Below are 20,885 nucleotides of genomic sequence, written 5' to 3'. Positions count from 1 at the left end.
ACAAGTTGTGCTGTAAAGATCATGATATGTAAAGTTCTGCAAAATGCTTGTGATACTCCAAAATATTAATAGAATTTGTTTATTTTACAATTGTCTGCTAATGTGTCCCGAGCCTGGCTCTGCCCCGCTTCCAGCCAGCTGCAGCAGTAGGTTAACACCTCTTCCCTTTTCCTCTTCCTCCAATTCTATCACTTCTCCCTCTGATGTTTGCCAATTGATTTATGTGATAAGGTGATGATCAACATACCCGTGATCGACACAGCTGGGTCTAAATGACCAAAAAAAAGGGGAAAAAATGAAAAACAAAACCCACTTTTATTTGGATTGACAAGAGCTGTACAGCTGACAGCTGTTAGGGAACTATGACTGTGTGAAAACAGGCACTGGTGGATCATTTGACCAGTGGAACATCTGATTCAAATGTTCGTCCGTCCCCAATTGTTCATCGTTTCAGTTGGGAGACTTTAATCTCCTCTGCGGAAATAATTGGGAGGCTGTGAGGGAGTTAATTGTGTTTTCCACTGATGAATCATCAGGAAGTGTTGGTGAACCCCACTGACCACACACATGCACACACAGATGCAAACCAATTGTACGCACATGCATAGTCTACACATTAACACATGCACTCTTGCATACCTGCACATTATTTCGCAGACATGCACACAATACTAACCACACTCCTACAGTTAAAACCGAATCACATCAACATTCACACATTTACTTACACAGACCACACACATACGATACACAGTCAGACAGACCACATATGCTCATGTATACACACCATACACTCTAATACAAGCAAAGGTTGCTACAGTGTGTAACCCACTCTCTCTCTCCATATCATTCTCATTTTCAACCTCTCTCACTCTCTCTGCTGCTCTCTTTCGCTGCTGTTTCAAAAGATTAAGAGGCCAATTAGTAAAGCTCTCACGGCAGTTATTACCACGCTGGGAACTGGAGAGAGAAGAAATCCCCTTCTCTCCTTTTCCAAAAGAAGGATTTCTCCCTCATTGTCGCCGGGTTGAGAGCGAAGGATGTGGGGTGTATTTGGAGGGCTGCTGATGTGGTAATTTTGGCTCGGAAACAATGCTACGCTGTCTAAAGAGGGGTAATGGAGGGAAGTAATGGAGGTAGTGTTTGCTCTGTGTGTGTGTGTGTGTGTGTGTGTGTGTGTGTGTTTTCACATGTGATACACACACTCACAGTGAGGTGACATCATGGCATCACTCTGAAGGCCACACTAGCTTCCAGATGAAGGAGGAAGCATCGTATTAACTCCAAATCAGGACGCTGACACAGACGCTTTGTGTGATTGTAATGAACACCAGGAAAGACAGAGTGGAACCGAGTGTGAGGCTGTTCCTGTGTGAGTGTGCCTATGTTACTGTGAAGGTAACACCCACTCTAAATACCTATGGTATTTACTTATATATAAAGACGTGACTAATCAAATCTATTTTAATTTATGTATCATGAAAAGAGGGACACAACAGTTCTGTCGTTCTCTGTAAAATGTCTGCTTTTATACCGTCATGTAAACAGATAGAGGGAACACTTCATCAGATCTAATGTGTTCATTTCCCATAGTCCACACTATAAGCTAAAAAACCTTAGACAGAAATACTGGAGGTGAGGAAGAGACGGCTAACATTCACTTCTCCACCGAGTCAGCAATGTAAGCCCACCCTCAGGTCAACAAAGCATCTCAGTACAGCCCAGCACCTTGTGACTTATTTACAACACATTTCATGGTCATATCTTCAAATCTCCTGTCAGCTTTTAGCACAGACTTAATTTTTGGAATCTGTGTTATAGCTTTTTTAAATGAAATTTTGTGATTCTGTTTGTGACACTTATAACAGAAACTATAGACCCCTACCTTACTGCCGCCATCAGTCTGTCGCTGGACTGTGCCAGGCCCTCATCAAAAAAAGATTCTTGGCTGCCAGGCTTAACAACTCCTCTGGGGAAAACCCTGTAACCCTCTCAATGATGGTAATTACATGCTGTGTAACAGGACTCCAGCACTGATAGACAGAGCCATGTCTCATTTACTTCAGTGAGTAGTAAAACATACGTAAGCTTGTTACACAAGGATGTGTATTCACAGTCAACATAACATCACTGATGCAAAGCTGCCATTAATGACTTTTTAATAAAGCATTAAGTTCACAGGTATTTCAAGTTAAAAAAAATCTAAAACCAATGCCAAAGTTTACACTAGAATGCAGTCCCTGAGACGGTATTATTTTGAAGGCATTTTTGGCAAAGTGAACAAAACTCAAGCATGTGTGTGTTTATGTGTTAATTATACAGTCTTGTTATTTTGTGCTTGCCAACTTGCCAGCAGGTGATGTCGGGAAGCCAGAACTCCTCTCTTGTGTTGAGACATGAAGTAGCCTGGCTCCACTCTTCTTTTCATCAGCCCTCATTATCATCATCCATATCTCTGCGGAGAAGTCATTAAAAGAGAAATAGAGAAATAGAGACAAGTGCTCAACAAGCCCCGAGCAGGCAGGGCTCAACATGAGCGAGTGGAGACTGAACCACAGAAGAAAACTTATAAAAGCTGATGAGGCTTTGCCCTGGTATTAAGAGACACTACTTACTAGTTTTGTCTTATTAATCTGTCTGGTTGTGTTTGGCACAGCTGCTTGGAGAGTTGCCTCTAATAAAAGTTGATAGTACACATGATTACTGCACTTAACAAATAGTGTGTTGAGTGAAAACAGAATAAGTCAGCCTTAATTAATTGTAAATGTTAATTAACTTGTAAAAGCAGATCTGAGATTAAAAGTTTCCCTGATCAATATTTATATTTCATCGCTAGATCAAATGATTTATGATGTAATGTGAAAGGGATCATTTGTCGTGACACATCCACAGAGAAGCACCACCCAGCTCTTACAGCTCATTGCTTTTATGACCTGAAACTTTTCTGTCTCGATTACGACGTCATGTTCATATCAGTGAAAGCATGCAGCTGTTTTCATCAAAAAAGTTCTGAAGAGCCACTACGTGCTACCTGCTCAGCACCAAATGGTAAATGGACTTTTAGCAACAAGCTGATGAACATAGTGGAGCATTTATATATAGAATTGGTGGAGAGCAGAACAAAGCTAAAGCTTAAATTTACCAGGTGGCCACAATCACGACTCCACATAAATGTTAATGTTGCTCTGTGTCTGCTCAGTGCATAACTAAACCACTTTTTGCCAACAAGTTTGTCATATCACCTTTATAAGGTGATAATACGATAATACAGTTTAACAAAACCAAAATGTCTTTGTCTTTGAAATTCCATGCACATGTACCTTATGTGTGGTAACAGACAGGGAAGTTTTTATAAGTTCACAGTGCAGAATCACACAACAATATAAGTGTGTATGTATAAAGGTCTTTCTGGAAAGTCTTCTGAGAAATTATAATGACATTATCAAACTTCAGTTTATCTCAAGAAGTTATCATTTGGTCTCTTGATTAGATGGGTTCACCTTGAAATACTGATTAGACATGGACCTGATAAACTGTATAAACACATGCAGATGTGCTTTTTTTATGTTCACGTTCTCTTTCAGTGTGCTCACTTATGTAAAATGGAGAATCTACATCAGAGTTTTGATGATTGAAGAATTTTGGCTTCATTCACTTGTCTTTAATTATTTTTAATTCTATTTTTCTAACAAAGGTATACCTGTGATGTAGATGTGCTGTCAGCACCCTGATGGCAAGTTGCACTGAGATATTTATTTATGTCTGCAATGTACCCTGTGTGCAAAATGGAAAAGGGCTGTGTGTCGGCCTGCATGAGTGTAATGCCACAGAACCTGACCTTGACACAGTTCTCAGTTATGTTGAAATTATGTTCTATTCTGTCAAAATGACGGACTGCCTTCACATTTTTCAGTCATTGTTAAAAGAAATTCAGTCAGTGATATTATTTTCTTTATTGCATATATTTGCATATATATTTGTTTATTGCATTAATCCAGTGAATACATTTAAGAAATTTATTTTCACTCATTTAGATTATTACCCAGAGAGCAGCCAACCAAAGAACCACTGAAAACTGTGTTGAGCTTAAATTAACCTTAACCCAGATGCTGAATACTAACAACTTAGAGGTCGTCAAGCATGGTAATGGCTTTTATTGACAAACCACAGCTAAAACACTAGAGTCATGTCAAAACAGCAGCAGGCTAATAGTGACTAGCTGCTCATACATTCAGCTGCTAAGCTGCATTAAGAACTGTGATACAGTTTTACTGAACCTCATTGTTTGCTCTGAGTGTCACTGATTTAATGGTAGTAAAATAAAAGTGATTGACATGTTTGTCCTTTACACACTCATTTACTTAAATTGTGTTGCCTTCATTACAATGAACCTGTACCATACAATACTATACAAAGTACTTATTTTAGTTTCTGTCTTCTACACAATATTTATACAGGAGAATAAAATAGCTCATGGGCTTTGAACGAAACACTTCATCCTCATATAGCCTGCCTCTCTTTCACTACACAGAGTACACACACACACCATGGCCTTGCCTTGCTTGCAGAGACTTCCTGTTTCTTCACTATGTTATGGCTGGGCACTGAGCAGTTCTGTGCAGCTGGAGCACTATGGCTGACTGTTAACTATTAACCAACTCATAAATGCACACACATACATACACACACACACACTGCACTTGTTCTGGGTATCAAAAATTTTCTCATATTATCACCTCTGATAAACTGAGAAGAGAGCAATCAACTGGGCTCCAGAAGAAGAATCTCTGGTCTTAAGACAAGTTTTCCATGAGCTGATCCACCGATCAGAAAACAGGGGACACTGCTACTGAATACACAGGCTGTTGAGGAAAGGTGACCATTGACTGCCTCTTGTGGGGACTGTGTGCTGTACTGATGGCGCCCTCTGAAGGATGTACTCAAACTGTTAAGGAGTAGAATAAGGTGTCAGTGTTCCAACTAAGTGTTTTATGTGAGAAATGAAAAATGAAAAATGAGCAGACGTTGTATGAACAGAACTGCCTTATTGATGAGAGAGGTCAGAGGACAATAGTGGGGTTGGAGCTGACAGAAAAGGGTATGGTAACTCAGATAATCACTCCTTACAACTGTGGTGAGCAGAGAAGCATCTCAGAATGCACAACACGTTGAACCTTGAGGTGAATGGGCTTCAAAAGCTGAACACCACATTGGGTTCCTCTCCTGTAGTAAAAGTGTAGTGGGAACAGGCTCATCAAAACTGTACATCTGAAGACTGGAAAACGTAGCCTGGTGTAATGTATTTTGATTTGATCCATGGACCCAGCCTGCTTTGTGTCAACAGTCCAGGGTCATGTCAATCACTGCTTAAATGCCACAGTGTGTTTTCTGATGGTTACTTCCAGTATCATAATGCACTATGTCACAAAAGTTGTCTCAAACTGCTTCTATGAACGCGACAGTGAGTTCAGTGTTCTTCAGTGGCCTCCCCAGCCACCAGATCTGAATCCAATAGAACATGTTTAGGATGTGGTAGAACAGATCAGCAGCATCAATGTGCAGTTGACTGCACTGCAAAACTGCATAAATAAAGTAATGTAATCATGTCAATCTAGGCCAGAATATCTTTTGTAAGAAATGTGGGATGGCTTTGTCCTGTAAATGCACTGAAGTGTTTGGGTTTTTTTCTGGTGTTACTTTCTGTTTTCTATTTCTATTTACTGTTTTCTGTATTTACAGACAGCTTCACACCTCTCTGCTCTTACTGTGGCAACTTTGTGAGGAAAACTTGAACACTGCTGCATGTTACATGAGAAGCCAAAACATTACATAAAAACTGAAATCAACAAGAATAGTAATAATTTAGAAAAAATATGTGAAAAGTGAGAAAAATGAGGATACCTTTACAGTAGCAGCCAACCAAAGAACCATTGAAAATTGTGTTGAGCTTAAACCCCTGTAAAATTAACCTTAACCCAGATGCTGAATACTAACAACGTCGTACAATATTGTGAGTTACACTGATATTTTCGACTACTTAGTCACTTGATAGCGAATTGATTACCAGATATGAACTATCCAAATAAAGTGTGACATATGTATATTTGGAGTGTGATTCATGCAAAGCATTAACCTTGGTCAGTCTGGTCTTTTCATACTGGGAAGTTAAGTCACAACTTGCTGTCTGGCCTACATCTGTGTTAGAGGTCATCAAGCATACCTTTACAGTAAATTTGTTTTTCATGTAAAATAACTACTGAACCTTACAGATTCGTAACTGGATGAGTCTTGTTACTAAGTAGGAAGGAAGTGAACTGCTGGTTTCAGGTCCGCATTCAGTTTATTTTCCTGTCACCTAAACAGACCAACAGTCCATTCTTTTATCAGCCTTTCATCTGTAAGATGACTGCTGCTGATTTTTTCCATTCATTTACATTTCTGGTGCTTTATAAGCTTTCATAAATACAACGATAAAGTCATTTAAAAAAATCATACAATCAACTTTCTGAACCGAAGCTGAAGATTACGACAGCCATGTTGTTGGCAGAAGCTGGATGTATGTTTATGGGTCTTATCCTGTACATGTCAGGTATGAATGGTTGTCTATTCTTTCTTCAGTTGAAATCTAGAAAAATTGTTGAACATTTTTGACAGTGATTTTGACCACTTTGGATGTATTACAGTATGAAAGTATGACCATTATTTTACATTTTCATACCAATATAAATGACTCATAGGTATGAAGATGACTGTTTTCTGTTAAAGGGGTTCTGGGGAAACAGAGGAGTATCTGTGCCTTAAAAGGTTCATCAGTGAATCTGTCCTGCTCAGTTGAACATCCCACTTCAAGAAACAAATGGTACACTGTGCACTGGGACGGCCACAAGTATGTCCTGAATGAGACCTTTGCAGATGGACATGTAACCTACAATATGTCGGAACAGAATAACACTCTAAGTATCAAAGATCTGAGAGACAGTGATGCAAAGTTTTACTGCTGCAGAGAGAATACTGAGAACCCTTACTTCTGCTACCTCCACGGAACTGAGCTCCATGTTGCAGGTACAATTACTCTCTGTTATGTATTATTTTAAGACTGACATCAGTATATGAATTCTTATTTTGTGTGCTATCATATCAGACCTGCAGGTAAAGGTGATTCCCACCACAGGGGAACAGACAGTATCACTGATGTGTAGCACCAGCTGTCCTCTGACTGAAAACCCTGCAGCCTATATCTGGTACAAGAATGGAGAGTTTCTCTATCAGGACTGGTCTCCCTGGTACCAACAGCTGGTCAGCAGTGAGGAAGCAGTCACATACTCCTGTGCTATCAAAGGCTACGAGCATCTCAGAGCCCCTGAAGTCTCAGTGGGTGAGTGACAACAATTAGCTCTCCATCATGTTTGACAATTTCTGATTACACAGGATTTTACAATTAAAATGCTGAAACATTAAAATAAAAATGTGTGAAACTATGACTAACTGAGCAGTTAAAATCCTGAATGTCATTTCTTTTTGTCCAGATTCTGTCACATCGACCTGCTTTAGTGTGACCTATGCTAAAGGCAGAATGTGTTCTTATCAGGAGAAATCAGAGGATGAGCCCTGCTCCATCACATATCCCACAGGTTTAGTTTTCCCAAACTACCACAAACACACAAACAAACACTTCAGTGACCCTTCTCCCTTTTAAGTTACATTTTCACAGAGTAGATGAATAAGCATGATCATTTATTCTAAATCCTATTCTTCTCTGTTTTCTTGAAAAAATATGTTTTTACCTCTTCATTGGCACAGTGAGTTCACTTCTAAAATTCTTTTGTATTATTGTGTAAACCAGGGTTTCATAGTTCATATCAAACAACTCATTAAATTTACTGATTAAGTTAAACACTTTAACTTGTCACAGTAACTAATGTAGTGACTAATTATTTTCTCTTAACAGAAGTACATGTTCAAAAGACTCCTGCAGACAAGTTTGTCAGAGTGGCCTGTAATACCAGCTGTCCTCTGATTGATTCACAAACTTCCTATATTTGGTACTGGAACAGAATATTCTATGCATCCTCTAAGAGTCCACATTCTGTAGATTCTCATCTCTCTGGTACAAACTTCTCTTGTGCTGTAAAAGGCCATGAGGATCTGTTCTCTGCTGAAGTCTGTGAGTATGAATTGTCATAACTTGAGAGTGGGACATTTCTGCTTCTTATCTCCAATGTTAGACAGGAAAGATAATTTGAATAATGTCCATGTGTCAGAGAAGGTGGACAAAAAACAGAAGCACCTTTCAATATAATACATCCATCCATTATCTATAGTGTTTATCCCTTGAGCCAGTCTTGATTGACACTGATGGTCTATCAAAGGGCTGACATATACATATACACTCACACCTATGGACAATTTAGAATCACCAGTTAACTTAACATGCATGTCTTTGGACTGTGGGAGGAAACCAGAGTGCCCAGAGAGAATTCACACAGGTGGCTTTGAAAAAATATAGACCAGAGATATCAGAGGAGTTGATGCAACTTGATTTTCATCTTTAGGCTGTCATTTATATTGAGCTGTATCTCTACTTTTACTGTTATTGTTGTATATTTCAGGTATCAATGATAAGATGTGCTGGATTGTAAATTATGTCAAAAGGAGAATCTGTGCTCTGCAAGGCTCTTCAGTGAACATTTCAAGTGAATACTCTTATCCTTACAACAAGCAGCCAAAGTCTAAATTTTGGTATAAAACAAAAAGAAGTGGTGAGGAGGAAGCTGAAAAGCTGATTGAAGCTGTCAGCCGTGTGGAGTATCATGATAACATGAAGAACCACCACAACCTGACAATAAAGAAGCTGAGGAAGAATGACTCAGCAGAATACACATTCAGGCTCCAGCAACACAATGAAGGATGGAAACAGTCTGATCTACCTGGAGTAATTCTGATCGTCACAGGTAACTCTGAACATATATTTTTCAACAAAAAATGTGTTGCTCCCTCACAGCTCCTCACTAGCAGCATTCAGTAGACTTTACTCAAGACAACTAAAGGTTCAGTCTGTAGTCAAGACTCACTTAAGACTGCTGAATATTTAAGGTCTAACTAATGTTCACTGTGAAAAGGATTTGTTATGAGAGTGTGTGTGTGTGTGTGTGTGTGTGTGTGTTTTACAATTATTGTTAATTAACTCTTTCAGACCTGAGAGTGAAGTTTACTCCCTCTGCAGAGGTGACAGAGGGTCAGAGAGTCACACTGACCTGCAGTACCAGCTGTCCTCTGACTGATGACACCAACTACCTTTGGTACATGAACAGTCGACCTCTGACCCTGCCAGAGAACCAAACCAAACACCTGGTTCTGGACCCAGTCAGCAGTCAGCATGCAGGAAAATACTCCTGTGCTGTTCAAACCCACAACATCAGCTCATCTGAAAAGACTCTCACAGTCAAAAACAAAATGGGCAAATGGACACCAGCAGCAGCTGCAGGAGTCTGTGCTGTTCTCCTGGTCATCATACCTCTTCCTGTCTTCTTGTGGATTAGGTTAGCAACTCTCTGCTTTGTTTCAATGCAACATTCAATCTCCAGTCTGAAATGACTTATTCATTTATATACTCATTCATGTCTCTAACCAGAAAAAAGAGGACTTCCAGACAGTCTCGTAGAACTGAAACCTCAGACAACATGGAACAGGTAAAGATTAGAATTTGAAAACTACTTCCCTCAGAATGATCTTTTCCTTCCAGTTGAAGTCATTTTATATTGCTCTGAATACAGCAAGAGAGGTAAAACCTTAAAGTGAAGTATAATGTAAAGTGGTTATTTGTCTTGTGTCCTCATCAGCTAAACCCTGGTCCTGTGTATGACGAGATCTCAGCTCAACCAACAGAGAGGGATGACCTTCACTACAGCACGGTCCACTTCTCTAAGAAACTCACAGATCCTCTTTACTCCACCGTCCAGCCACATCAGCCCAGAGAACAGGAGCATGTCCATTACGCTGTGGTCAACTTTAGACATGACAGGAGCCCCGAGTGAGCATCTGTTGTCATTACAAAAGATTTTGACTCCACAGAGGGACCTTGCATATCAAGAGAAGTAGTAGTACACTATGTTGAAAAAGACTTTAGCACATTCTATGTTTTTCACACTCCCAAAAACATACTCACAAACTTCACCTGTTTTAAGAATCAAATCTCATCTCTCACTATCTGTAGTATTTTCTCCATTTGATAAACTAAAAATAGAAAGATCAACCCAGCTCCAGATACAAATACTTTCCATGAACGGAAACATATCAGCAAACAGTGGAAAATATTACTGTGCACACATCCCGCAAGGGTGCTGAGAAAATGTAACTGATTGCATCAGAATTAGCATCACTGTCTGAGATCATGTGCTGCAATGATGGTGCCATCTGAAGGACAAACTCCCAGCTGATAAAGAGCAGAATGAGCAGTCAGGGGTCCCTTTAGCATGTTATATGTGAACAGATGGTGTTATTTTGATTATCTGTATGTTTGTTAAAGCTTCAGATGTACAAGAGAGAGCAAATTATACTAATTTCCCAGCTACTTTCCACTGAATAAATGTTGATGTTCCAATAAGGTCATGGCTGTTGCATGCCTCAGAAGATGTTAAGGACACATTTATAACTTTAATCATATATATCAAGTGATGTGTAAATGGTGCACACAACAAGAGAGAAATCTGTAAAATGAAATGTTAAATGAATAAATCAGATATTATGATGTAATAGCACCTTTTCATAACTGTTTGTGTGATAGAGAGAGACGGTAACAAACATTAATCCATGTAAACATTGAGGGTGGTCACACAAAACATTATTGTTAATCATAAATAAATTGTCACTCATCTATTCAGTCACCTGACTTGCCTTTTTTATTTTTTATTTTTAGCTATCTAACAATTCTTACCTAAATTTATTTGCAGCTCAATCCAGCCATTAACTCTATTATAGTCCAGTGTTAACTTAGATAGCTAATGTTACAGCAAACATCAACACTGAGGTGCTGACTAAGCAACTCAAGTTTTACTTAAATGTATTTTTTCCCTTATGAGACAGTACACTCATCAGTGACTTCTTACAATTGCTACAGTGGGCAGAGGGTCTTGAAATGCACTTATGCACTCATGCACTTCATGTGAAGTCTTTAAAATGTCTTAAATTTGACCGAATAAAGTTCCTGTAAATATTTCATGTTGTTTTCTTTAACAGGGAAAATTTTAAAATCAAGAAAACAAGGTCTCCATGTGTGCATGTGGACTTCTCAAATCAAACATGATTGATAAAACTGCTTTTTTAAGCAGTTAGGAAGGACCAAAGGTATCTTTAATAGTGGTCTATTTTCATCTTTACGCGCATATATGTTTTTGTTTTAGGATTTGGTTTAAGTTTCAGTTTAGTCAGTTTGTACTCGTCCTTTGTCACCTACCTGTTTTCTAAAGCAATGCCCTAAATCACTCCCTCATTCAGTTTTTTAGTTCTGTTTTGTTTTTTTACCGTAAACCAACGCGTTGTCCTGACTTCTTCACTTCCCAAACCTCTAACTCTTACAACAGCGGATGCTGATTAGATAAGGCACTTTACTTTTGCATTTTCATAAAAACCTAACACACTAAGTAGGAATTTTTAAAAACAGAACAACAATAACTGAGAGAAGTCAGTGTAAGTGAGATAATACTGTGTAGTTCAAAAATAAGTTTTCTATTTGAAAACAGGACATTGTATAACTAGCAAAGAAAATGTCTTCAGTTTTGTGGTTTCCTTTACTAAGAACAATATTACTTCATTTAGAAGGAAGTGAAGTTATGGTTTAAGAGCTACATGCAAGCTACCAACTGCACTCACACTGACAAACGCTCCTCTCCAGTCTTTGGGTTGTAAGTGAACTTGCTGTTGAATTTAACCACCGGGTTACATTTATGATTCTTTCTTTTAAATTAACGCAGCCGTTTTTACAAGACTGATATAAATACTGTTATAAAATCAACCCTCTGATTACAACAGCCATGTTGTTGGTGGAAGTTGGATGTGTGTTTCTGGGTTTCATCCTTTGCATCTCAGGTATGATTTATTATTTAACCCTTCTTATAAAACAATAATTATCTGTAAACTATTTCAAATTTGTTTTTCTGAAGTGAATTATACTGTATGATACTGTGGAAAAGAAAAGAAAAGAAAAGGACAATTTTATGATTTTTTTTTTTTATGATTATGACCTGCTAGAATTTGCAATTTGCTCTTACAATGATATAAACCTGTCCTGAATTTTGCTTCTGTTAAAGGGGTTAATGGAAAAGGAAACATCATTTGTGCCTTAAAAGGTTCATCAGTGAATCTGTCCTGCTCAGCTGAACATCCCAATTCAAGAAACAAATGGTACACTGTGCACTGGAATGGATCCAAATATGTCCAGAATGAGCTCTCTGCTGATGGACGTCATGTAATGTACAATGTATCTGAAAAAAGTCAACTCACTCTAACAATCAATGATCTAAGAGAGAATGATACAGATAATTACTGCTGCAGAGAGAATACAGATGACCCAACATACTGTTGGCTTAATGGCATCATACTCCATGTTGCAGGTACAATTTCTGCCTACAATGTATTATTTTAAGTCTGGTATCAGCATATGAATTTTTATTTTATTCACCATCATGTCAGACCTGCAGGTAAAGGTGATTCCCACCACAGAGGAACAGACAGTATCACTGATGTGTAGCACCAGCTGTCCTCTGACTGAAAACCCTGCAGCCTACATCTGGTACAAGAACAGAGAGTTTCTCTATCAGGACTGGTCTCCCTGGTACCAACAGCTGGTCAGCAGTGAGGAAGCAGTCACATACTCCTGTGCTATCAAAGGCTACGAGCATCTCAGAGCCCCTGAAGTCTCAGTGGGTGAGTTACAACATTTATTTATTTATTACTCATTATGTTATGCAATATGAACTGTAAAATATAACTTGATGTTTCATCTTAAAAATACAAGTGAAAGGACAGGGCAATACAAGCATGTCTGTTAAGTATGTGTTGTTTTCTTTCCACTACAAAAAAGAACAATCTCTGCAGAGTGTTAACTCTCAAACAATGAATGCTGAGATGTCAGCTAATATGCGAGTTTTGTTTCATTCAAAGGGATTAGTGACCTTTTAGCAGTACATTCATTTAACTTATTAAGTTAGATCAGAAGATTTCAAGTTAGAGCAACTCATGTTTCAGAGTACTGTAGTGATGGAAAACACAAACTAGAAATGAACATTTTACCTGCATAATGTTTGCATTATGTGGTTTGACATGTTACACTCAAAAGGAATGACTGAAATTACCACAAACTATGTTCACCAAGTACTAAATCGCATTTCTTTCTGTTCAGATTCTGTCACATCTACCTGCTTTACTGTGACCTATGCTGAAGGGAGAATGTGTTCTAATAACCACACATCAGTGGATAAGCCCTGCTCCATCACATATCCCAGAGGTTAAGTTTCTACAAACATTTAAAAACGTCCAAATCTCACAACTCTATTTTTCACAACTGAGATTGTTATCACAGTCGTTTATTTTGTGTTCACAGTATTAATCTTTTTGTTTTGCTTTCTTAGTAAATTTTAACTTATTTAATTTACCATTACCATTGTGTTCTTATTATCTTTCAACAGAAGTAAACATTCAAAAGACTTCTTCATCACTGACCTGTATCACCAGCTGTCCTCTGACTGACAATCAGACTGCCTATAGGTGGTACCAGGATAGAGAACTGTACAGACACAATGAGAGACAACAGTTTTTACTGTCCACTTCTGCTCATAGTGTCTCCTGTGCTGTAAAAGGTCTTGAGAATTTGCCATCTCCTGAAGTCTGTGAGTAGAATCTGTTTGAACTTATGGAATAATCGTTGTCATAAATATGAATACAAGAAATACAATGATCTAGATGATGACACAGCATGAGTGGAGTGGATAATGACAAACTGTACAGTTTAATGCAGCAGCCCTGAAGGTCTACTAAGAATTGTGCATCCATTCATTCTATTATTACTTTGTAATTCTCTGGCCATCAAATCACTAATGAAACTGTGGTGAAGACTTGTGGCCACTAGATGTCCCTATAGAGTGAGAGCATGTTAAATCAGTCATTGGGGGAAATTATTCATAAAACTACCACTCTGGTTGACAGTCTGCATTGTTGAGCATAGAGAAAATGTAATTCTTACTATTAAAAAATTTTGCCTTGAAACTTTTTCCTACTATTCTTTGTTTCTTATATATTAGGTGTTTTGGATAACAGCTGTTGGAGAGTGAATTATGTCAGAAGGAGAATCTGTGCTCTACAAGGCTCTTCAGTGAACATCTCAAGTGAATACTCCTATCCTGACCACCTGCAGCCCCGGTCCAAATTTTGGTATAAAATAAAGAGAGGTGACAAGGAAGCTGGTGAAAAGATGTCCGAGACTGTGGGTCGTGTGGAGTACCATGACAACAAAAATAATCATCACATCCTGACAATCATTAACCTAAAGAAGAACGACTCTGCTGAATACATATTCAGACTCCAAACAGATGATGGACAGAAACAGTCTGATAATCCTGGAGTGACTTTGGTTGTCACAGGTAATTTGATAGAATATAATACACATATATAATGTGTGTGTCTCTATGTGTAAGTAGTTATCTTACTGACTGTTAGTTAACTATTAACCTTTTCTTAACATCTACTGACCCCATCTCACCATCTTTCAGGTCTGAGAGTGAAGTTTACTCCTCCCACAGTGGTGACAGAGGGTCAGAGAGTCACACTGACCTGCATCACCAGCTGTCCTCTTTCTGTTAACACAACCTACAACTGGTACCTAAACAGTCGACCTCTGACCCTGCTAAAGAGTCAAACCAAACACCTGGTTCTGGACCCAGTCAGCAGTCAGCATGCAGGAGACTACTCCTGTGCTGTTAAAACCCACAGCATCAGCTCATCTGGAAGGACTCTCACAGTCCAAAGTATCAGAGGGGAATACAAATCTGCAGCAGCTGCAGGAGTCTGTGCTGTTCTCCTGGTCATCATACCTCTAGTTGTCTTCTTTTGGATGAGGTGAGCAACACTGTTGTAGATCAGTGATAATCAATTTTTTATCTGAAATAGCTTCATGTGCATTTATATATATACATTTCTTTTACTGACCAGAAGAAAGAGGACTTCAGGTCAGTCTCCTACAACTGAAGCAACAGAGAACACTGAGCAGGTAAAAAAAAAAAAAAAACTTTTTCAACAAACATCCTGCACAACATTAAGTCATAGTAACAGGTCTGTAGGATTTAAAATAGTGACTATTGGTGACTTGTACTTAATTGTTTAGGAACAATTCATTACTGTTCATACAATCATTACAGTACAGTATGATTGTACGATTGAATAGATTTTTGGCTTCTTCCCAGAGAACAGAAATTTTCTGCTGCGTTAGAAAAAAATAATCTCATGATGACTTTTTCCTCAAAAAATAAAAATCTATATAAATAATAAAAAGTTTTCAAAAAACTTATCAGCTCAGCTCTAGTCACAAGGCTCTGATTAAACGTTTGAATGAAATATAATGTAAAGTAATAATATTTGTCTTGTTTTCTCAGCTACACTCTGGTCCCATGTATGAAAACATCTCAGCTCAACCAACACAGCAGGATGACCATCACTATAGCAGACTTCTCTTCTCTAACCACACAGAGGCGCTCTACTCAACCATCAACCCAGGGAACTCTAACTAAACAGACATCAGTGGCCACAGTATTTTCCAAAGCACCTTCCTCTGACAGTTTCAGTGACTTCAACATCATAGAAGTGTCTGCCTCAAAGCTGTCTGTTACTTTGGAAACTGATTTCAGACTAAAGACCAGTTAGTTGAGGATGACTAGTCCAGTTAGAAAAAACCTGATGTTTGGTTCAGTGATTAGGGTTAGTCTTCAGGCCATGATTGTAGGTCTATGTAACGTCTCCAGAGATTACAAAAATCAACTGTGTGTGTGAGTGTGCATGCATGTTGTGATGATATGGCTTGAAAGGCAATACAGCTTTTTCTTTTTGGCTCTTTGACTGATTGGATGCACCTGATCTATAACACAGACAATTTTGCCAGAGAAGCGCATTGCAGCACCTGGTGGCTGTTTCCAGTGAGCCTAATGTTGTGTTATTTTATAAATGATTTGCAGCTGTGAGTGTAAAAATGTAAAGTTGTTACTGACAAAAATATATGGTGCTCTGCATGTGGTGTTGTGAATAAAATGATCACAGATATAATGACTGCAGCTTCCTCTGCGGTGAAGTTCTTCCTCACCCTTACCCACCATGAAACAAGCACAGACAGCGCCACATCACTCTGTTCTCACCCTGGAAACTGAAAATATAATGCATTACACTCCTGCTGCATGTTGAGTTATGTCATCATGTAAACACAAACAAATAACAACAAAACAACAGAGTGAGAGAAAAAAATGTAAGTTAGAAGTTAGATTAAACTTTTTATGACAAAATATCACATCTACCAACCACAGCATTAAACACATTCTTCACTAGATGTCTCTCTGTACTAAAAATGATAAAGAGAAAGGAAGTCAATCAGCCACACTGACACTGACCAACAGTCTAGTCTTTAATCAGCCTTTCATCCGTGAGTAGACTGCTTATAATTTTGTCTGTTTATTTCACATTTCTGTTGATTTATTAGTTTTCATGAATACAGTGATAAGACCATTAAAAGAATTATACAATCAATGATCTGATTAGAAGCTGAAGACTACGACAGCCATGTTGTTGGCCGAAGCTGGACATGTGTTTATGGGTTTTATCCTGTACATCACAGGTATGAGTGGTTGTTTATCCTTTCTTACATTGTAATATTTAACTATAAACCATAAAATATATTAAATTATTTTTCCAGGAATCATTGAAGTTGAGATGGTGAAAAATTGTAGAACATTTCTGACACTATTGTTATGAGCTCTTCAGATGTATTAAAGACTGAGAGTATTACCCATTACATTTCATACTAATATAAATGATTTCGTATAAAGAAAACTGTTTTCTGTTAAAGGGGTTCTGGGGAAACAAAGGAGCATCTGTGCCTTAAAAGGTTCAGCAGTGAATCTGTCCTGCTCAGCTGAACATCCCAATTCAAGAAACAAATGGTACACTGTGCACTGGAATGGATCCAAATATGTCCAGAATGAGTTCTCTGCTGATGGACGTCATGTAATGTACAACGTGTCTGAAAAAAGTCAACTCACTCTAACAATCAATGATCTAAGAGAGAGTGATACAAACAAATACTGCTGCAGAGAGAATACAGATGACCCAAGTGACTGCTGGCTTAATGGCATCATACTCCACGTTACAGGTACAATTACTCTCTGTTATGTATTATTTTTTTATTATTACTTTTCTTACTTTGTGTCTTATCATGTCAGACCTGCAGGTAAAGGTGATTCCCACCACAGAGGAACAGACAGTATCACTGATGTGTAGCACCAGCTGTCCTCTGACTGAAAACCCTGCAGCCTATATCTGGTATAAGAACAGAGAGTTTCTCTATCAGGACTGGTCTCCCTGGTACCAACAGCTGGTCAGCAGTGAGGAAGCAGTCACATACTCCTGTGCTATCAAAGGCTACGAGCATCTCAGAGCCCCTGAAGTCTCAGTGGGTGAGTGACAACATTTAGCTCTCCATCATGTTTGACAATTTCTGATTATACACTTTTCATTTTTAATTTTAATTTTACAATTAAAACTCTGCAATGTTATGTGAAAATGTGTGTGAAACTATGACTAACTGACTGGTTGAAACCATGAATGTCATTTCTTTTTGTCCAGATTCTGTCACATCGAGCTGCTTTAGTGTGACCTATGCTAAAGGCAGAATGTGTTCTTATCAGGAGAAATTAGAAGTTGAGCCCTGCTCCATCACATATCCCACAGGTTTAGTTTTCCCAAACTACCACAAACACACAAACACTGCTATCACCCTGCTCCCTTTCAAGTCACATTTTCACAGAGTAGATGAATAAGCGTCATTTATTCTAATTGTTCATAGAGTCAAATCTTTGCTTTGTTGAAAAAAATCTGTTTTTACCTCCTCATCGGCACAATGACTTTAGTCTTATTGTAATTTTTCATTACAACTCTTGTTGTTTAAACAAAGCTTCAGAGTTACCTATAACTATTTGTCACAGTAACTAATGGAGTAATTATTTTCTCCTAACAGAAGTACATGTTCAAAAGACTCCTGCAGGCAAGTTTGTCAAAGTGTGCTGTAATACCAGCTGTCCTCTGACTGATTCACAAGCTTCCTACAGTTGGTATCACAACAAAACCCTCTACACATCCTCTAAGAATCCACTTTGTCTAAATTCCAGTCTCTCTGATATAAACTGGTCTTGTGCTGTAAAAGGCTATGAGGATCTGTTCTCTGCTGAAGTCTGTGAGTATGACCTGTAATAACTTGGGAATGGGACATTTTTGCTTCTTGTCTCCAATGTTAGAGAGGAAATTAAAAATAATAACAATTTGAGTAATAAGGAGGTGGACAAAATAACAGAAACACCTCAATATAATGTTGTGGCTATGAAGTACTTGATTTTCATTTTTAGGCTGTTGTTCGTGAATTTTGAGCTGTATCTCCACTTTTGCTGTTTATATTTCAGGTATCAATGATAAGATGTGTTCAATTGTAAATTATGTCAAAAGGAGAATCTGTGCTCTGCAAGGTTCTTCAGTGAACATTTCAAGTGAATACTCTTATCCTTACAACAAGCAGCCAAAGTCTAAATTTTGGTATAAAACAAAGAGAAGTGGTGAGGAGGAAGCTGAAAAGCGGGTTAAAGCTGTTAGTCGTCGTGTGGAGTATCATGATAAGATGAAGAACCACCACATCCTGACAATAAAGAAGCTGAGGAAGAATGACTCAGCAGAATACACATTCAGGCTCCAGCAACACAATGAAGGATGGAAACAGTCTGATCTACCTGGAGTAATTCTGATCGTCACAGGTAACTCTGAACATATATTTTTCAACAAAAAATGTGTTGCTCCCTCACAGCTCCTCACTAGCAGCATTCAGTAGACTTTACTCAAGACAACTAAAGGCTCAGTCTGTAGTCAAGACTCACTTAAGACTGCTGAATATTTAAGGTCTAACTAATGTTCACTGTGAAAAGGATTTGTTATGAGAGTGTGTGTGTGTATGTGTGTTTTACAATTATTGTTAATTAACTCTTTCAGACCTGAGAGTGAAGTTTACTCCCTCTGCAGAGGTGACAGAGGGTCAGAGAGTCACACTGACCTGCAGTACCAGCTGTCCTCTGACTGATGACACCAACTACCTTTGGTACATGAACAGTCGACCTCTGACCCTGCCAGAGAAGCAAACCAAACACCTGGTTCTGGACCCAGTCAGCAGTCAGCATGCAGGAAAATACTCCTGTGCTGTTCAAACCCACAACATCAGCTCATCTGAAAAGACTCTCACAGTCAAAAATAAAATGGGCAAATGGACACCAGCAGCAGCTGCAGGAGTCTGTGCTGTTCTCCTGGTCATCATACCTCTTCCTGTCTTCTTGTGGATTAGGTTAGCAACTCTCTGCTTTGTTTCAATGCAACAACATTCAATCTCCAGTCTGAAATGACTTATTCATTTATATACTCATTCATGTTTCTAACCAGAAAAAAGAGGACTTCCAGACAGTCTCGTAGAACTGAAACCTCAGACAACATGGAACAGGTAAAGATTAGAATTTGAAAACTACTTCCCTCAGAATGATCTTTTCCTTTCAGTTGAAGTCATTTTATATTGCTCTGAATACAGCAAGAGAGGTAAAACCTTAAAGTGAAGTATAATGTAAAGTGGTTATTTGTCTTGTGTCCTCATCAGCTAAACCCTGGTCCTGTGTATGACGAGATCTCAGCTCAACCAACAGAGAGGGATGACCTTCACTACAGCACGGTCCACTTCTCTAAGAAACTCACAGATCATCTTTACTCCACCGTCCAGCCACATCAGCCCAGAGAACAGGAGCATGTCCATTACGCTGTGGTCAACTTTAGACATGTCAGGAGCCCCGAGTGAGCATCTGTTGTCATTACAAAAGATTTTGACTCTACAGAAGGATTTTGAGAGAGATCAGCAGAGCTCCAGAGTACAGATCTCTGGTCGTTTAAAAACATCTCCCATGAACAGAAACACATCAGCAAACAGTGGAAAATATTACTGCACACACATCCTGCAAGGGTGCTGAGAAAATGTAACTCATTGCACCAGTTACATTACATTATTACTGTCTGAGATCATGTGCTGTGATGAGCAGTCAGGGGTCCCTTTAGCATGTTATATGTGAATAGATGGTGTTGTTTCAATTATCTGTATGTTTGTTAAAGCTTCAGATGTACAAGACAGAACAAATTATACTCTTCATTTCATTCATTTCCCTGTGATAGACAGACATTAATCCATGTGAAAAAGTGAGGGTGGTCACAATGCAATTATAAAATTCATTTTCTAGTGACACATAATTCTGCCCATACGAAGCAACCACAGAGTTCGGTTTGAGGAGTTTTTCTTTGAATAGTAAACCAACTAGATAACACCTTCTAAATTTGCTTAACCTCTCAAAGCTCTCACTCAGATGATTACAGATAATGCTGATTAGATAATGCACTTTACTTTTGCATGTTGCAAAAAAGCCCTGACACATAAAGTAGAATTTTTTAAACATAACAACAATAACTGAGAAAAGACAGCATAAAGTAGTGATACTATACTATATATACTTGATGAAAATATGACATTGTATAAATACTACAGAGCCTGATGTCTTCAGTCTTGTGGT

At 38.4% G+C, this 20,885-nt stretch overlaps 4 protein-coding genes across 8 annotated transcripts in view; 3 read left to right on the top strand and 1 right to left on the bottom strand.

Annotated features, from left to right (window-relative positions):
• LOC108887178 (platelet-derived growth factor subunit A) overlaps positions 1-20,885 on the bottom strand; it is a 48,262-nt gene that overhangs the window by 19,682 nt on the left and 7,695 nt on the right. Inside the window, exons 2-3 of one of the 4 annotated variants that reach the window (XM_051070415.1) lie at positions 13,717-13,780; positions 1,886-2,455 (exon numbers count right to left, since the gene is read on the bottom strand). The gene's annotated coding sequence lies outside the window, so the exon portion shown is untranslated. Of the gene's footprint in view, positions 1-1,885; positions 2,456-2,615; positions 2,641-13,716; positions 13,781-20,885 lie in introns of those variants that run through there. The other 3 variants (XM_018682451.2, XM_051070416.1, XM_018682452.2) reach the window with 3 other exon arrangements.
• Positions 6,297-10,875, top strand: LOC108887219 (uncharacterized). Its single transcript, XM_051070257.1, has 9 exons — positions 6,297-6,589; positions 6,766-7,062; positions 7,142-7,375; positions 7,527-7,631; positions 7,949-8,164; positions 8,610-8,951; positions 9,194-9,539; positions 9,632-9,689; positions 9,840-10,875. Exons 1-9 carry the CDS (start codon positions 6,535-6,537, stop codon positions 10,032-10,034), a joined length of 1,848 nt encoding a protein of 615 aa, XP_050926214.1. The 5' UTR covers positions 6,297-6,534; the 3' UTR covers positions 10,035-10,875.
• On the top strand, positions 11,828-16,308 carry LOC108887180 (uncharacterized). 2 transcript variants are annotated; one of them, XM_051070414.1, is made up of 9 exons: positions 11,828-12,084; positions 12,306-12,608; positions 12,688-12,921; positions 13,397-13,501; positions 13,683-13,883; positions 14,295-14,633; positions 14,763-15,108; positions 15,205-15,259; positions 15,642-16,308. In XM_051070414.1, the coding sequence occupies exons 1-9, from the start codon at positions 12,030-12,032 to the stop codon at positions 15,774-15,776; spliced, it is 1,773 nt and encodes a 590-aa protein (XP_050926371.1). In that variant the 5' UTR covers positions 11,828-12,029; the 3' UTR covers positions 15,777-16,308. The 2 variants fall into 2 exon arrangements, with proteins under 2 accessions (XP_050926371.1, XP_050926370.1); XM_051070413.1 differs by having other exon boundaries at positions 11,829-12,084; positions 15,202-15,259.
• Positions 17,571-20,536, top strand: LOC108887177 (carcinoembryonic antigen-related cell adhesion molecule 2-like). Its single transcript, XM_018682449.2, has 6 exons — positions 17,571-17,705; positions 17,875-18,481; positions 18,705-19,049; positions 19,282-19,627; positions 19,723-19,780; positions 19,931-20,536. The coding sequence occupies exons 3-6, from the start codon at positions 18,719-18,721 to the stop codon at positions 20,123-20,125; spliced, it is 930 nt and encodes a 309-aa protein (XP_018537965.1). The 5' UTR covers positions 17,571-17,705; positions 17,875-18,481; positions 18,705-18,718; the 3' UTR covers positions 20,126-20,536.

Source organism: Lates calcarifer, linkage group LG5, assembly GCF_001640805.2.
Source record: "Lates calcarifer isolate ASB-BC8 linkage group LG5, TLL_Latcal_v3, whole genome shotgun sequence".
Lineage (NCBI taxonomy): Eukaryota > Metazoa > Chordata > Actinopteri > Centropomidae > Lates > Lates calcarifer.
The sequence above is the reverse complement of the archived record's forward strand: the minus strand, read 5'-3'. Positions and strand labels throughout refer to the sequence as shown.